The sequence below is a fragment of the Poeciliopsis prolifica genome, unplaced genomic scaffold (genome assembly GCF_027474105.1).
Source record: "Poeciliopsis prolifica strain line A6 unplaced genomic scaffold, Auburn_PproV2 SCAFFOLD029, whole genome shotgun sequence".
Taxonomy (NCBI): domain Eukaryota; kingdom Metazoa; phylum Chordata; class Actinopteri; order Cyprinodontiformes; family Poeciliidae; genus Poeciliopsis; species Poeciliopsis prolifica.
In genome coordinates this window covers 3243136-3260497 of record NW_026562404.1, presented here as the reverse complement: position 1 = coordinate 3260497, position 17362 = coordinate 3243136, and the positions used below count along the sequence as shown (strand labels likewise).

Genomic DNA, 17362 nt, shown 5'->3' with positions numbered 1-17362 from the left:
AAAGCCACAACCTGTCGAGGTTTTGCCCAAATACCTTCATAACTTTGGTAACTAGATCCACGTGAATGTAGTTCATGGAGTTCTCAGCTTTTCTGGTATTAATTTCACTTTTAAGCGCCTAACTGGCAGCCCAGACGTCTGATCACGGGGGTAGAAACAGAAGGTAATGAAAGTTAAAGTGCTGCTGGGGGCCTACGGCAGCACGACAAAGTGTCTTTGATGGAGAAAAGCACACAGTCGGAGTTAGAGACGCGACTGATGTGGCTTCAGAGGGCCTAAATTTGACATGCAGGCAGCCTGAGAGGTAATCTGTCTGTCTCCCTTTGACACTAATTTACAGCACAAAGCTTCCCTCGGCCACAGTAAGGCCGTGTTCATCTTCAGCTGCTTTTATCTCGCATATTGTAGAACTTGGCTGCATGTTGAACCTGTTATGTCTCACGATCAATCTGCTTTGTTTGCAATGACTCATTGGAAGTGGTTGTTTTTGAGCCGCACAGAGAGGATTATCTTTCTGGCTTTTACTCCACTTTAGGCGTCCTTCCTCATCAAAAACGGCTCTCGGTTGCTTAAATTCATCAAGACGTTATTAATCCGCCTCCTTTGTAGCTCGGTTTTCATTTCCATCCGGCTGCAGCGGCTCATCAGTGCACCTGTTAATTCTCATTCAAAAGCCTGAGTGAATGTTTTCATTAGGCTCGCCCTAATGTAATGGTACTTGACACAGTGCAAGTGATGGAGAGGCAGGGTGACCTTTCTCTGTGTCTGCCAAGCTGGTGCTGAGGCCGTGTGGTTGTCAGCCCGCAGCGAGGAGGCAGCGGAGCACCGCTGAGAACAGTCATTAAGCACAAAGCAAAGCCAGCGCGCGGCACCGCTCCACACTTTTGATCTGCACATTTCAATTGGATTTCACATCAGGACGCCTGCTTTCCCTCAGTTTGCACCTGCGGCCTGCCTTTCCAGCTGGCCCCGGCCAGGTTGAGGAGAGAGGCGCGCAGGAAATGACCCGCACGCCCCGCAGCCGCCTGAAATGGATGCACAAACCGGGCGGCTTTCAGGGAACGGACAGGAATTATCTTTAGCTTCCTGCTTTTATGGAGTGAGAGAAGGAAATCCATGTTTTTCTGAGCTGGCTGTTCATTTTATTTATCCAAGATAGCTTCTTTTGGCCCAACTTTTCAAGATGGCCTCCCATTCAGCTGGTTTCGTACACAAGCTAATGTGGAATTTGATCCAACTATGGAGATAGAACCTCGAAGATGGACAAATATTTGTGTTTCCAGGCCTTATTCCTTATCCGATTTTCTGAAAGTTTAATCCGTTTCTCCAGCCACTTGTCCATCCATCTGTCATTGTCAGTCTGTCCATCCATCTGTCTATCCACTTATTTGTTATCCATGCGTTTGTCCACAACCGTCCCTCCATCTGTCCATTATTCAGCAATACGTACATCACTTTGTTCATCGTGCGTCCATGCATTCAACCAGTTATTTATTAAAACATGTTGTTGTTCATCCATGCTAAGCGTCCGTCTGTTCATCCAGCCAGTGGCATTTTTGTACATTTCAAATTCATAGTCCTTCTTAGGCCTGTCAAGATATCAAATTTTGCTGAGCGATAAATTGCCCTAGAAGTTATTGATTTTGGTGTTTTGACAACATTTTCAAGTAATGTAGCGGTAGTGGCCTAAAAATGCAAGCACACACTCTCAAAGATCAATTATTTCACATTGGAACTGGAAGACATTTTAAATATCCAAAATAAATAAACTAAACACCCCAAATAACAAATAAAACGGATACTAAAGACTCTGGAAACAAAATTACTTTTCACAAAAGGGGCTGGTAGAGTCCAGTGCACCACACTGAAGCCTTTTTTCATCAAGTCTTTGGTAGAAAAAGAGAGATATGAGGAAAAACAATCTTTCAAATGGAAATTATCAACCTCTTTTTAATTTTATCATGCAATTAATTGATTTATTGCTCATTGCACCAGCCTTGGTCCTGCCACTGTTAAAATGTTTGCTAGAGCATCTCTATTTATCATCAGCATAGAGAACCAGACCGGAGTTTGGTGAAGATGTGAAGGAAACTCTTGCATGTGCAGCACCTTGATTTCCTCTGAAATTGGAGCAGGTTCCTCTAGACCCCAACACTCGTCGGTAAACACTTTCCAGTGCTGCTTTGCCTGATAAAATGGGAGTCCCTACTGTTTCTCGTAGATATGAATTTCCCCCAAGAACCACATGAAGAGAGATCTCATTAACTGGCCTAAATCCCACTGAGTTGAGCATCAACTACCAATCAAAGCAGCAATTCAGTAAAACCAAGCTTGATCCTTAATGTTGAACCTAAATGACTTGTTGAAATAATCATAATAATAATAAAAAAAGCTGCTTTCTTGTATTTTTACAGCCAACAACTACCCGCCTCAAGCAGACTTCTTTGATGATAAGAAATTAAAGCAGCTGCAGACCTTTTGTTTCCTTTTAGTCCAACATGCAAAGCTTTTGAACAGCTGGCTTTGCGTCTGTTAAATACTTTTATAAACCTAAATTTTCACCAAATTGGTTTTCCATCCTCTTTGTTTTTGGCAAATTTTCACAGACGACGTGGCGCTGTTGCTGAAAAGCCGTTAATGCATTTCAGAGAACAACGCGCTGACTAATTTATGTCAAGTTTTGCAGCTGAAGCGGGAAGGAAAACAGTCAATAGCCGTTAAACCCGGGGAGCTTTGTCGAACAGCAGTTTAACAGACCGCCGCCAGTAGATGGCTGCCCTCTGGGCTTTAAAGATTACAGGTGACTTACTGCTCACTAAACAATCACATAGCATGACTTCATGAATTTGTCATCCAGGTATTCCGCTAGTTAGTTTATGGTTGGTAAGAAAGGTTGTTTCACCTCCTTCACTCGGCCCTTTCCAAAGCTTACGTGTTATTGCGATATTGCAAAACAGATGTTAATATGCAGCAAAGTGCTTTCTGATCCATGATTGCATGTGTAAATGTTTCAGTCGGGTATTGATTTCCTGGCGGCCTTTTGTGCGTGGGATTTATCCGCCCGGCTCGCTGGCAAGCGCACCCCACCGAATGTTTGATTAAAGTTCAATTGACTCTTCCAGCGAAGGGGCGAGGAGCCATTTCACTCCCTATTTGTAGCGCCAAAGCGCTGCCTGACATGTTCTTTTGTTCCCATTCAACCTCCTGCCACCCAGGCAGCCACCAAAGCACTGATCCTAATATCCCCGCATTCAGCGCGCCTCCTCGCTTAATCCAGGGACAGACAGGGCTGCAGCACAAACACGCCTCAGGCACCTACAAATCCCGACATGGACTGACCTGCGCCGCAGCCCTTTGCTCCCAAACGCTGTATTTACTGCAGTTTTAGTTGATGCAGATTCTTTCGCAAGTCGACGCAAACCGTTTTTGATCCACACACCTTTATGCAGCCAGAACACACGATGCCCGAGCGACTCTTTTGATGGTATTATCTCCCCTCTTTCAGGGAGAGCTGATTACTTTCTACTATTATTGGAAGAAGACACCGGAGGCAGCCAGCTGCCGAGCCCACAGGAGACACCGCCGCCAGCCTGTCTTCCGCCGCATCAAAACACGAACTGCTTCAACTCCTGTCAACACGCCCTCGCGCCCACCCTCAAGCGAGTTCTGTGAGTATACACGCCCCAGTTACTCTCCCTCGCAAAAGTATTCACACCCCCTGGAAATGTTGTTCGTTTGTCAGGTCACAGCCACAGACGTCAAGATATTTAAATTGGATTTTATGTGACAGGCAAAGTGGTAGACCAAAGTGGAAGGAAGAAAATAATTTTCCACTAATAAGAATCTGAGTTTATGTTCAGATTCTTATTTTATTCTTTACTCTTAACCCTAACTAACACATAAATAAAAATTTCAGCCGATTACCTTCACGAGTAACCAATTAGTAAACAGAGATAACCTGTGTAATTTATTATCAGTGTAAATCAGAACTCTGCACTATCATAATAAAAAAATTAAAATGGTATGAAGCGACTGCAAACCTGCCAAGACATGGCTGCCCACCTAAAGTGACAAGTCAGGAGGTGGATAAATATTCAAAGTAGCTGTCAAGAGACACTTTTTAAATAATTTTTTTATTGCTTATTTGGTACGGACAAGAAATGTATATCAACACGGTCTTATACCTTCATCGTTGTTTTTAGAGCCAAGGCTAAAAAACAACAGCCGTCCTTAGAAGAACTTTTAACAGGTGATATCAATGAAAGGTTGAGGTCAACAGTAAATGCAATAAACTGATCAGAAAGAGATAAAGAACAATGTATTTAAAACTACTAAATTGAAAAAATTACTAATTTAATCAACTTTAAAACTCTGGAGGAAGAGCAGAGATTCACAGCTTGGGTGGAAGAATATGTGAAAACTATTAGTAAAGATAGTTAAGCAGAGTAAATGTATTCCTAAAAGTATTTTCACCCCCCCAAAAAAGTTAGTTGCTGAGTAAATGTAACAAGTTAATACCTAACTCTGATGGTGGCGCAGTCCAGCTGTGGGGAAGCTGTTGGTTGAGCAGCAACAGGTGTGTTATGGTTTTTATATCCAACCATATTCCTCAACTAATCCCCAAATTCAACTGAGAATCTTTGTGAAGCATCTACGAATATTACTACCCACTGGTGCCTCCAAGCAATCTGGAACTCTTACAAGGAAGGACGGCAAAACATTCCAGTCTGTAAACACGCAGCGCTTGTGGAGACGTACCGCAAACGACTTGCAGCTGAAATGGCAACTAGAGGTGGATCCACACGGTGAATGCAGACGTGCGCCACAGCATCCTCTTCCTTTCACTTCACGATTATGCCCTCCATGTTGTTTGCGAGTTACATAAAACCAACAGTTGTGTACGCTGGAGCATTGTGGTTGTCGAGGCGTGTGAATACTTTTGAATGTGGCAGATTACATTGAGACGAATGCGTATCCTGGATCATCTGGTGTGAAAATGTGATGCATTTGTCTCTCCTCCAGTGGACCTTAGCTCCGCCAGCGAAGATGACTTTGACAGTGAAGACAGCGAGCAGGAGCTGAAGGGCTACGCCTGCCGCCACTGCTTCACCACCAGTAAGCAAACCGCAAGGAACCACTTCAGCACACTGCTCATCATTTGGACTCGGTTTGCTATTCCTGGTCCTGTCCCGGGATCCGTGTGATCCCGCCCCAACACAGAGCCGTGTGACAGATGGGCATCAGAGGATGTCAGGACTAATTTGATCAAATCAGACATGAGCCCACAGCTCCTTCACTCTCTCCACCTCATTATCCTTCCCTCTTTTTTTTTTTTTTTTTTTTCCACACAGCTGGCTCCCAGAACCGGGCTGCCAGCTGAACAGTCTAAGGTTGCCATCACACGGGTGGCTAATACGTCTCGCCTCACCTTGTTAACACAGAATAATAAATCACTGACAATTTAGGTGCAGGGGATAGCGCTGGAAATGTGAAGTCAGACATTGCTCAAGGCGCTTCTTTGTATTCTGTAGTTGTCTGTTTATTGCGGTGTGTTGTTTATTCCTTCCCCCCAGTGAGAGTGTCTTATTTCACAACTGTAAATGGCTTTCCTCAGCCTCCAAGGACTGGCACCACGGGGGCCGGGAGAACATCTTGCTGTGCACCGACTGCCGCATCCACTTCAAGAAGTACGGGGAGCTGCCCCCCATCGAGAAGCCCGTGGACCCGCCACCATTTATGTTCAAACCCGTCAAAGAGGAAGAGGATGGCCTCGGCGGGAAGCATAGCATGAGGACTCGACGGAACCGAGGCTCGGTGCGCCAACACTCGCTCCCCACACCCAGACATCTATTCTCACCTCCACAAAACAAATCTTATGACTGTTCCCCCGGAGAAATGAGCAGCTAGACTACAGTAAATAAACAGTACAGGAAAATAGCTTTTTATTATATTAAGAGTTCTGTCCGATCTGGAAATGTATGGACATTAATTTAAAGGAAACTTATTATGCAAAATTCACTTTGTGCCCATTTATGTACTTTAGCTGATGTAAAAGCAGCCCAAGTCCTAAAAACTATCCAGCTGATTGTGACGATAAGTTGATGTTTTTTTTTAAGTGTCTGAAAAATGAGGTGTTGCTGTTACCTAGCAACACATGGCAAGTCCTGCCTATCACCGAGCAACCACTTTTACCATTGTTTTCTCTGTGCAATGGCTGCTAGAAAAGAACAGATGACTTACCATCCAGAAACCACTTGCTGCATTCTTGTGGGTTGCGCAGGAGGCTTCACTTCTGCTTTTCAAAGATGTAGGTTGTATAACTCTGCATCTGTTTGCAGCCTCACTTTCTGAGTGTAAACGGCTGACAGCAGCTTATTTTAATTTGAAGTGAAAAATGTACTGAACATGTTTTGTATAGCCAGTAGCCTAACCTGTTCAAGGAATTATAATGGGTAAATATGAGAAAATAATGCAAACTTGGGCAATTGTTTGTATTTTCAGACTTTATTCCATTTTCCATTGTCTGAGAGTTATATTTTTCTACCCATCCATGCATCCATCAATTCTTTTATTCATTCAGCCTAGCAATCTTGGGGTTTTACAGGCCCATTCTATGTAGAAATGTACACAAATCTACATTATAGTCAACTATAATGTAGTTCACTATGATTTTGAGTTTGAGACATAAAAATATGTAAGAAGTCAACTTTTGTCGTTTTACGTGACACCCTTTGTCTCGACTCTGATGACAGATGTCAACGCTACGCAGTGGTCGTAAGAAGCAGACAGTCAGTCCTGATGGCCGAGCCTCGCCTACCAACGAGGATCTGCGCTCCAGCGGCCGCACTTCGCCGAGCGCGGCAAGTACTGACAGCACCGACAGCAAGACAGACTCCATGAAGAAGACGAGCAAGGTAAACATCACATAGATGCGTCCAAAAGCCTTTTTTTGCTCTGCAACTGCTTGCACTGTGTCCTCTGATGGCGCCGCTGTTTTGCAGAAGATCAAAGAGGAAGCACCGTCACCTATTAAGAGCGCCAAACGGCAACGAGAGAAGGGAGCTTCGGACACAGAGGAACCTGAAAGGGCCAGTGCCAAAAAGTCCAAGACGCAGGTGAGTATGGATTTGTGTAGTTTTAAGTCTGGTGCTGTAGCGATTAGCTTGTTTTTTTTTTTTTTTTTTTTTTTGGAGGGGTAAAGGGGGTTGTCTTAATTGATTCTTATTTTACAAAACTTTAGTCACAACATCATAACCCATACACTTGTGCATCATGATAAATAAGAATTACATAGTAATAAATAAATAAAAAGACACTAAATTAAAACTTGATATTAAATGATGATAATGTGTATCTATTACAGGAGTGGATTTATCAAGCCTGTTTTTCTTCTTAGTTTCACATCAGAGCTTTGCCGCCATAAACTCTGTTGTTCGATCTTCCATATTTGTTTCTTTTTGAGAGGTTTCTTATGATGAGTTTCATCCGATGCTCCTCTGTGTCTCACAGGAGCTCACTCGGCCGGACTCGCCCTCTGAATGTGACGGGGAGGGAGAGGGGGAGGGCGAGAGCTCCGATGGACGGAGCATCAACGAGGAGCTCAGCAGCGACCCGAAAGACATTGACCAGGACAACCGGAGCTCCTCCCCCAGCATCCCCAGTCCCCGTGACAACGAAAGCGACTCGGACTCCTCAGCCCAGCAGCAGCAGCTCCTGCAGAGCCAGCATCCGCCGGTTATCCAGTGTCAACCGGGCTCCTCGGTCGCCTCCTCAGCACCTGTTCCTCCCACCACCTCAGCCCCCTCTCTGCCTCCGCAGGTGGCGCCCACTGCCGCCTCCACCTCTCTACCTCCTCAGCCGCTGCCCCAGACCAGCCCGATGTCTCTCATCCAGGCCGGGGCGTCGCTTCACCCTCAGAGGCTACCGTCTCCTCATTCGCCTCTGACTCAGGCTCCGCCCCCTGGCCCGCCTCCATCATTACCCAGCCCCCATCATGGCCCCATGCCCCCAATGCCACATCCACTACAGCCAGGACCTCCACTTCTGCCACATCCTCACGCCATGACCCCTCAGGGATTCCCTGTGGCTGCCTCTCAGGTCCCGCCCCCGCCCATTTCTGGCCAATCACAGCAGAGGTCTCACAGTCCTCAGCCTCACCCTTCCTCTCAGAGCGGAGGCCAGCCTCCCAGAGAACAACCTCTGCCCCCTGCACCCATGCCCATGCCTCACATCAAGCCCCCTCCCACTACCCCCATCCCCCAGATGCCCACCCCACAATCTCACAAACACCCCCCTCACGGGTCTGTCCCTCCGTTCCCTCAGATGCCTTCAAACCTGCCCCCTCCTCCTGCCCTGAAGCCCCTCAGCTCTTTATCCAACCACCACCCTCCATCAGCACACCCCCCACCCCTCCAGCTGATGTCTGGGGGGCAGCAGCTCCAGCCTCCACCAGCCCAGCCTCCAGTTCTCACCCAGTCCCAGAGTCTACCGCCATCAGCCAGCCACCAGCCTCCCCCGCCACCGCCCCTGCCCCCTCCAGCAGCGGCCTCACATCCAGGCGGGGCGCCACAACAGCCCCCGTTCTCCTCACATCCTTTCAGCACAGCTCTACCTCCAAGCGGCCCACCACCTTCCTCATCGAACTCTATGCCTGGCTTACAGCCGCCCTCTTCTTCTTCCGCCCCGTCCTCTTCCATCTCCATGCCACTCCCTGCCTCGGTCAGCTGCGCTCCGCCCTCTCAGGCGGTCCCGCCTGTACACATCAAAGAGGAGCCACTGGATGAGTCAGAGGAGCCAGAGAGCCCGCCTCCCCCACAGAGGAGCCCCTCGCCAGAGCCCACTGTTGTCAATACGCCCAGCCACGCCAGCCAGTCAGCACGGTACGTTTGGAGGAATGGTGTTCATTTCATACCTCTCCAGTTTTTGTTGTTTCATATCTGCATAGATTCGTTTGATACCGCTTCAACAACCAAAAATTAGCCTCAGTCCGACATAATAAAGGGAGGTATTATGTAAACCAACTTTTTGTGCTTTATTTCCTGTTACAACATTATTCTCACACCAAAAACATACATAGCGTGTTTGCTTGATTCATTCTTTCATGTTTGAGAACTCCTTGAATCTCTCATAGCAACCATCGGGGTGCCACACAAAGTGCCGCTTATTTATCTAAAGCTCCTTCTCCAGCTGAGCTCCTGCAGACTAGTGGCAGCAGAAATTAGCAAACTCCTGGAGGATCATTGTTGTAATTAAAGGTTGAAGGCAGAGTATGTGAAAGAGCCGGAGCGTCTTAAAGAGACAGGCGCTCAATTTAAAGGCGTCAAATTAAAGTCAAAATTTCTTTTGTTATGTTTGGTATGAAAGCATTTTTAAAACAACCAAAGGTAATGTAATTACTTTCTAGAGCTATGAAAGGGCACTATGTGCCCAGAAAATATATGTGTGGGAGCAGAGATGTGTCTCTGCTGGAACACGTTAGATGTTTTAAAAACCTAAACTAATGAACACTCATGTGCCTTGGCACCAGTAGCCATACTGTGCATCCAAACTAGTAGAACTGAAGGTTTCTCAGAGTGATCTAATGAAACTCAGCCGGCTAAAATGGAGATCAAAATCCAAATAAATTAAGATCTGATAAAGTTGCACATTTATATGAAAGTATACTGCGGATTTTTATGACTATTTTCCTCATTATTCTTGAAAATACTTCAGAAAAAAGGAAATGTAAATTGTTTAGGGAATTCATGACTCTATGAAATGAAGTGGCTAATTGACTCGGAGCTGCAGAGGAAGAAAACACAATCAAAATGTACAATATCAGAACTGCAGAGACTGCTGGGAGAGGCCAGTCACTTTAAATCCCATTTATGCTTTGCTTGTCCACCATATATTTGACTTGTCAGACGGAGTTTTAACTGACCTTGATTCCTAAAGCTGACAGATTACAGTGACCCAAATCCTAAAACCGATGCAGAGCTTGGGAGACGTCACAGTGAGAGAGCAGCACAGTGAGGAAATGCGGGTTAATCTTTACACTTAAAATGCAGCAGACGCTTGTTTAGTCAATATGGTGCAGCCGGTACATAAGCTAATATTTACCTGTGTGGTTACAGGTTTGCTTTGCTCCAAAATCAAAAGTGCTTGCTCCGCGTTTTGAGGCAGCAGATTGGATGTGGTCAGCAGAACGTCGGTCCAAGGCCGCAATTAGCCCGAAGGTGGCAGATAGTTTAGAATTACAGAGGATGGAGCTGGGGCAGATTAATTACAGAGAGACGTGAGCAAACCCCGGGCTTCTGAATATGACTTTCTCTGGTTGCCTTGTGCTTAAGTGACTCTCTGGCTTCCAATGAATAGCAATGAGGATTTTAATTCAGAGTCAGCGTAGCAGCAAAAGTGTCTGCGGTGGGAGTTTATTTCCTCGTTGAATAATGGACTGTTGTAATGCACGACAGGGCATTAGAGTCACATTCAGAGTGTAAAATTGAGATGTAGCTCGCCTCTGACTGGTCCGAATTGACGAACTGGAAATGTTCTGCGTTTCCGACAGGTTCTACAAGTACCTGGACCGAGGCTATAACTCGTGCGCTCGGACAGATTTCTACTTCACTCCGCTGGCCTCGTCCAAGCTGGCCAAGAAGAGAGAGGAAGCGCTGGAGAAAGCAAAACGAGAAGCGGAGCAGAAAGCAAGGGAAGAGAAAGAGCGGGAAAGGGAAAAGGAAAAAGAACGAGAGAGAGAGCGTGAGCGGGAGAAGGAGGTGGAGCGTGCAGCGGTGAGTACTTAATCTTGTTTGTCAATGTCAGTTGATTGAGAAAGTATGTAAAGACAACAGATGTTGACCAAAGTGCTGCACAACACAATAAAACGAAGCAAGAAATAGAAAGAAGTCAGGTTAAAAAACTAAACCCAAAAATAATCCATGTGTTGGTCAACTGAGGATATGAAAGGCTTTTTATATTTAAAAAATGTTAAGATTTTCTTAAAATCAATCCTGAAATTAAAAAATGAAGTGAATGAAGAGAAGCCGGGACAGAAGATATATGCTGTCGTTTTTTAGAGCTGTTAAATGACATCCTGCTGCATTGTGGACGTCTGTAGGCAATGCAGACATGATTTATTTAGCCCAACATAGAAAATCACTTTTTCAAGGTCTTTGTCTGAGAGGTATGACTTCACCTTGGACTTTACACTTATCTCTCAGTCTAAGAGTTTAAAAACACTATCAAAGATAAAACACAAATTTCTGACTGCAGGAAAGAAGCAAAGGAGGGTTATACATTTTCCAAAGCTGATAACATTAGTCTCATTTTCATTGAAATTCAAGAAACCAACTTTCTACCAGATTTTAATGGCAGTCAGGCTGAAGAGTGGTTGAAGACAACTGATTGGCAGATGCATTTGAATATGAGCTGCAAAAACAAAGGAAGGGGACATTATGTTTACAGAAAAGGAACACAGAGGCAAAATGTATAGGTTAAAAAGTAGCGGACCGAGACTAGAGCCTTGCGGGACGCTGCAAGTGAAAGGAGCAGTAGAAGAAGAGCGTTCTCCTACAGGAACTGAAAATGCTCCTAATCGTCAGGTTAGACAAAACATTTAGCGTAAATTTTTTGTTTCTCCCCACAGAAAGCTTCCAGTTCTGCTCATGAGAGCAGAATGGGAGAGCCCCCGATGGCCGGCCCCACCCACATGCGGCCCCCGTTCGACGGCCCCCCGACTACGATCGCAGCGGTGCCTCCGTACATTGGCCCCGACACGCCCGCACTGCGCACCCTCAGCGAGTACGCCAGACCCCATGTCATGTCGCCCACCAACAGGAACCACCCGTTCTTCGTCTCGCTCAACCCCGCCGACCCGCTGCTGGCCTATCACATGCCCAGCCTGTACAACGCCGACCCCGCCATGCGGGAGCGGGAGCTACGGGAGCGGGAAATGCGGGAGAGGGAGATTCGCGAGCGCGAGCTGAGGGAAAGGATGAAACCGGGGTTCGAAGTCAAACCCCCAGAAATGGACTCGCTCCACCCTTCCACAAACCCCATGGAGCACTTCGCCCGGCACGGGGCGCTCACCCTGCCCCCCATGGCCGGCCCTCACCCGTTCGCCTCCTTCCACCCGGGCCTGAACCCGTTGGAGCGTGAGCGGCTCGCCCTCCCGGGGCCCCAGCTGCGGCCGGACATGACCTACCCAGAGAGGCTGGCAGCAGAGAGGCTCCACGCGGAGCGAATGGCCACCGTGGCCAACGACCCCATCGCCCGCCTGCAGATGTTCAACGTCACGCCGCACCACCACCAGCACTCGCACATCCACTCCCACCTCCACCTCCACCAGCAGGACCCTCTCCACCAAGGTAAACGAAAGCCCTGCTTATATTTAGCAATGTTACTGTAATAGTTACTTTAATGTAGCTTTAATAAAAAATATGTTAAGTGTTAAAACTGTCAGCATGTCGTGACAGTTTATGATGAGACAGATAATCTGTGGAAAGATTGATCTCCTCCCTGTCAAAAACTCCCAATCAGAGCCAGGAGGGGGATCTTAGCGCTTTCAATCAATCCCATGTACGTGCTGCTCAGTGTGCTAATAGTGAAGAAACAACTTACCATCACAAGAAAACTTTTTATCCACCATCAGTCATGGTCACGCTAACTAGCTTGAGTAGTTTGCCTCTAGCCAGCTGTACCATAGCAGAGAGCAAGCAGCAGCACATACACAAGCATGAATGACGGCACTAAGACCCTCCCCCTGGCTCTGATTGGTTGCTTCTGACAGCAGTGTATTTCCAGAACTATAAGAAAAAGACAGAAGAACTCAGTTTTTCCACAGATTGTCTCATATTGTACTATTACCATGCAGTGACAGTTCTAACAAATATGTATAAAATAAAAAAAAGTTGCATACTCTAGTTTTAGCTCAAATATTTTTTTGATTTGCCATGAAGTTAAAACTGTTTGATCTATAAGATTTATTAAAATAATTAGATAAAATATAAGATGTTTTGTAAGATGCCTTGTACTTGTAGTTATTGAACTTGTCAGTTTATATTCAGTGAAAAGTTTACAGTGCCTTGCAAAAGTATAATATACTCCTTAAACCTTTTGTAACATCACAACCACAAGCTTTCATTTATTTTAGGCTTTCTAACTCTGAAGTGGAAGAAATATAAATGTACTTCATAGAATATTTCACAATTAAAAGTCTGAAAAATATATTGCACATTCTTTTCCCTAATTGGTCATAATAGTTTACCAGCTGTTCTGGCTGCGGTTCACATGCAAGGAAGATAAACTATTATTATGTAATATTTATAATTAATTTAGCTTTTTTATGCATTAGAAGAGTTAGCCTAGTCAAAGTCCAAACCTAAATCTTACTGAGAGTCTATGGTCAGCAATAGACATCCAGCTCAGCTGAGCTTGAGTAGACGGTCCATCGCTGATAGAGATGAACCCATGCTGCTGTATTTGCATTCAAATCTGATTTTATGGGTTTATTATTTATTTGTGAAACGGTTTGAAAACCCCAAATGAAATCTATTGGAGCTTGTGGTTGTCTCATGTGACAAAACGTGAAGAAGATGAAGGGGAGGCAATACTTCTGTGACTCCAGGCCTCCACTGCCACCAACCACCTCTAGTCCAACACCTGAACCAAATGAACGGCTGCAAATTCAGCCTTTTGATTCAGGCGCGTTGGAGCAGGGATGCATGTAAAAGCTGCAGGACAGCGGAGGCCTGGAGTTACAGGCCGTATTAGTAGATAATTAATATGTCCTATTTTTGTGTTGAGGTTGTGATGTTTTGTGAATTCTTGTGTTACTCCTCTCATCGCAGTAAGCAGCGACTAACCGGGACATTTCACTGTTCAGCCTGTAACAATTTACCCCAAACCGGGCAGGCGTTTATCATATCTTTTACTATATACCGTAATAAATTTCATATTGCGATTAGAATTTTGATTTATTGTCCAAATAAAGTCCAATTAATGTTAAAGCCCCAAAACTGTCGGTATTGTTTTGATTGTTCGTTTTGCTATTTTCTCCAGTTTGTTCAATGAGAGTATCACTAAATGTAATTATATGCAGTTGGTGACAGAAGTGTCTCACAGGTAGCAATTTTCTTGTGTTTCTGGGGAAATGCAGTCACAGCTGCAGTAACCAAAAAAGAAGTGATGATTAGTTATTATTTTCACTTCTATCGCAATCACAATTTTAAATCCGTACCGCCGAAATGTTGAAATATCCGCAGTAACCTGAACGATTGCAAGCGAGAGCAGCCGCTGCTTTGCTCCATGAGAGGAGTGCCACTGTAATGAAACCGTGCATCAGCAGCAGAGCATGACCTGCTGCTGATGCACTATGATGTGATGAGTGTACCTTGACCCTAAGACTCTGACACCCAGAAGGTGGTGGTGAATGTCTTGTCTGTCCTCCAGGCTCGGGGGCCCACCCGCTGGCCGTCGACCCGCTGGCAGCCGGACCTCACCTGGCGCGCTTCCCCTACCCGCCCGGCGCCATCCCCAACCCTCTCCTGGGCCAGCCGCCGCATGAACACGAGATGCTGCGCCACCCGGTCTTCGGTAAGCACCCCCCAACCCTCTCACTGTCAACGCCAGCCCCCCACAATCCATCACCCCTGTGTTCCGGCGCTCCTCCTTGACCCTACCCTAACCCTAACCGCGTGTTGTCCTTCCAGGTGCTCCGTACCCACGGGACCTGCCGGGGGGTCTGCCGCCGCAGATGTCCGCAGCCCACCAGCTGCAGGCCATGCACGCGCAGTCGGCAGAGCTGCAACGGCTGGCGATGGAGCAGCAGTGGCTCCACGGCCACCATCACATGCACGGCGGGCCGCTTCCTGGTCAGGAGGACTACTACAGGTCAGATGAGCGGCAGACGCCTGGAACGTGAACCCGGCGCTCCACGTTCTTAAAACTCTTCTCTGTGTTTCAGCCGACTGAAGAAGGAGAGCGACAAGCAGCTGTAACCAACCGGAGGGCGGCGGCTGACGAGTGCAGGACACAGGAAGTTGTCACAAAAGCAGCGGTCTTGGAGGCTCCTCAGGAACCTCTGAACACCTTCAGTCTTGAGGAACAGGAACAGGCCGAGCGGATCTTCTGAGTTTCTTCAGTTTCTGTTCCTGTCGAGGACCTTTAATTTCCCTTTTTCTTTTGTTATTATTATTATTATTATTATTATTATTTTATTTTTCAAGACTGACTTTTTTTGGTATATAACTAGTAGTGACAACATCCTCAAGTCTCCTGCATGACAAGCTTCCCTGATGTTTTGTAGGTGCTAGAACAAGACACTGTGCTTATCAAGAAAAAAAAAGAACGGAGAAAATAAAATAAAAACAAAGACCTGTCAGACCATTTATGGAAAAATAACAAGTGCTATCTTAAATTCAACCTTTATTTTAATACATTGTTGGAGGTTTTTCATAATTTTAAGAAAAGCTACAGCATGGCGTTTTTCAGTCTGTAAATAGTATATATAAACATATAATTATAATTATTATTATTATTATTACTAGGTGTGGACTCCAAGTCGTTTCAGCCTCCAATATAACTTGTTTTGAAGCATTATCCCTTGTTTCAGAGGGGAGCACCATGGCATTATATGAGCAGTTTCTGAGAGTTGCGGGTCGGTTGTGACCTCACTGTGTTAGATTTAGTCCCACATACGCTTGTTGTATGTAAACCATGATCCCCCCCTGAGTCCCCGTTACGCACGCCTCCGCATCCCCCCACCCACACATCCATCCATCTGTCCATCCATCCATCGGCGGTGACGCGCAGCGGGGTTGTCCGAGTCGGCGTGTTGAGTTACTGATCTGAAACACTTGAAGAGGCGGCGGACGGGAAAAAGGAGAACTTTGCACTGAGTGAGCATCCTGGAGCTCGGCGAAGTCGGTCTCGTCCTTTTTGATTTGTGTCCAAGTCATCAGCAGGAGGGAGTGGTACACCATCTCTGTGCAGTAGAACTGTTCTAATTTCAACCACATGGACCGATTTCAGGCCAAATAAAGAGGCGCGTTCTCTGTTTGAGTTTTTTTTTCCGTTTGTTTGTTTGTTTCAAATCAAGCAGGATTTGAATTCTGCGAGCCTAAGAGGACTTCTTCAACCTTCAAACAGCAGTGCAAGACTTGCTGCATATGTAACATGAGGAAACCACTTACATAGGATCTGTCTGACAACAGGAAGTAGGCCAAAAGACGTCACAAAGCAACACATGAGCTGAAGAAGTTCAGGACCTGCCTGGAGTCCCTTTGTGTCGCCTCCCGGGTTTCTGCTGACCAGCAGGAGGCGAAGGGACCGTTCTGTTCACATTCTCATTGTATGCCTTGTTTTTATGGTTTTATGTTTGTTTGTGTTTTTTTTAAAGACACGCCCAGCTTCCTGCAGCTCTGGAGTCGTTTGTGTTTGTGTGCCACTGATTGTTACCCGTCATATCGGCGCACAAGCCCTCGTTTTTTTATTCGTCCTGCTATTTTCCCGTGCACTACTTTGTCGTGGACATATTAACAAAAACCTTCTGTGGCTTTTTTTCTTGTTTTTTTAGTCTAGCCAGTTGAAGAGACTGCACCACATTTTCCCTTGGAGCACTATATTTTTTATCCAAACTGCGGCAAAATTCAAACTCACCGCAAAAAGGACTTTGAAACGCTGACAACTGCCTGTCACTCCATCTCATCGCTCCTCCTCATCTCTCTTTTCTCCTCATCGTCGTCGTCATCCTCTAGACGTCGCCTTTTGATTCCCTCTTTTTTGGGTCTCCGAAGCCTTTGATGTTAAGTGTTGTCAATGGTTTAGCTTCTCGTTTCAAAGCGGCAATAGCAGAATGTGAAGTTCTGACTGCTAAGATTTATATATATACTGGTATCTTGAAGCTTATTGTATATACGAGTAGTCGCCATGGGATGACACAATGTAAAACAAAAAGTAGAAATAATACGAAAAATTGTGAGTCCTGTGTTCTCTCTCCATTTGAGTATTTTGTAATTTTTTTGAAAAATTTGTGGAATTAAAATAAACGAATGAGTTACACCACAGCCCGCGCCGTCGTCCTGCTTCAGTCGCAGACGTGGGTTTATGAGGCGAATTTTCAGACGTTCCAGAGGTGGAAATCTGAAAAGTGTGGCATGAGCTTTGGATTCCGCCTGTCTACGGTGACGACTGTGTGATCTCTGGAATGCTTCAATTAATCTCCCATCTAAATATAATTGTTGTTTTTACTCATTTTTCTGTGCGAAACATCTCAGTCTAGGTGGGATTTGATGGAGCGCATCTGTGAGCATCGATCCTTTCCTCTGAGTTATGAGTCAAAACATAAATCAGTCAATAGTCTGCTTGCTTGCTTGATTGTTTTTTG

At 45.7% G+C, this 17362-nt stretch overlaps 1 protein-coding gene across 5 annotated transcripts in view; it reads left to right on the top strand.

Moving 5' to 3' along the window:
• rerea (arginine-glutamic acid dipeptide (RE) repeats a) overlaps window positions 1-17042 on the top strand; it is a 169542-nt gene extending 152500 nt beyond the window's left edge. For 3 of the 5 annotated variants that reach the window (XM_055049881.1, XM_055049880.1, XM_055049883.1), the window contains 11 exons: window positions 3506-3668; window positions 5023-5115; window positions 5615-5814; window positions 6753-6914; window positions 7002-7115; window positions 7510-8879; window positions 10547-10769; window positions 11624-12344; window positions 14398-14571; window positions 14688-14868; window positions 14942-17042. In XM_055049881.1, coding sequence (XP_054905856.1) covers window positions 3506-3668; window positions 5023-5115; window positions 5615-5814; window positions 6753-6914; window positions 7002-7115; window positions 7510-8879; window positions 10547-10769; window positions 11624-12344; window positions 14398-14571; window positions 14688-14868; window positions 14942-14975 — 3435 coding nt within the window. In that variant the 3' untranslated portion in view covers window positions 14976-17042. The remainder of the gene's footprint in view (window positions 1-3505; window positions 3669-5022; window positions 5116-5614; window positions 5815-6752; window positions 6915-7001; window positions 7116-7509; window positions 8880-10546; window positions 10770-11623; window positions 12345-14397; window positions 14572-14687; window positions 14869-14941) is intronic. The other 2 variants (XM_055049882.1, XM_055049884.1) reach the window with 1 other exon arrangement.
• The last annotated feature ends 320 nt before the right edge of the window (window positions 17043-17362 follow it).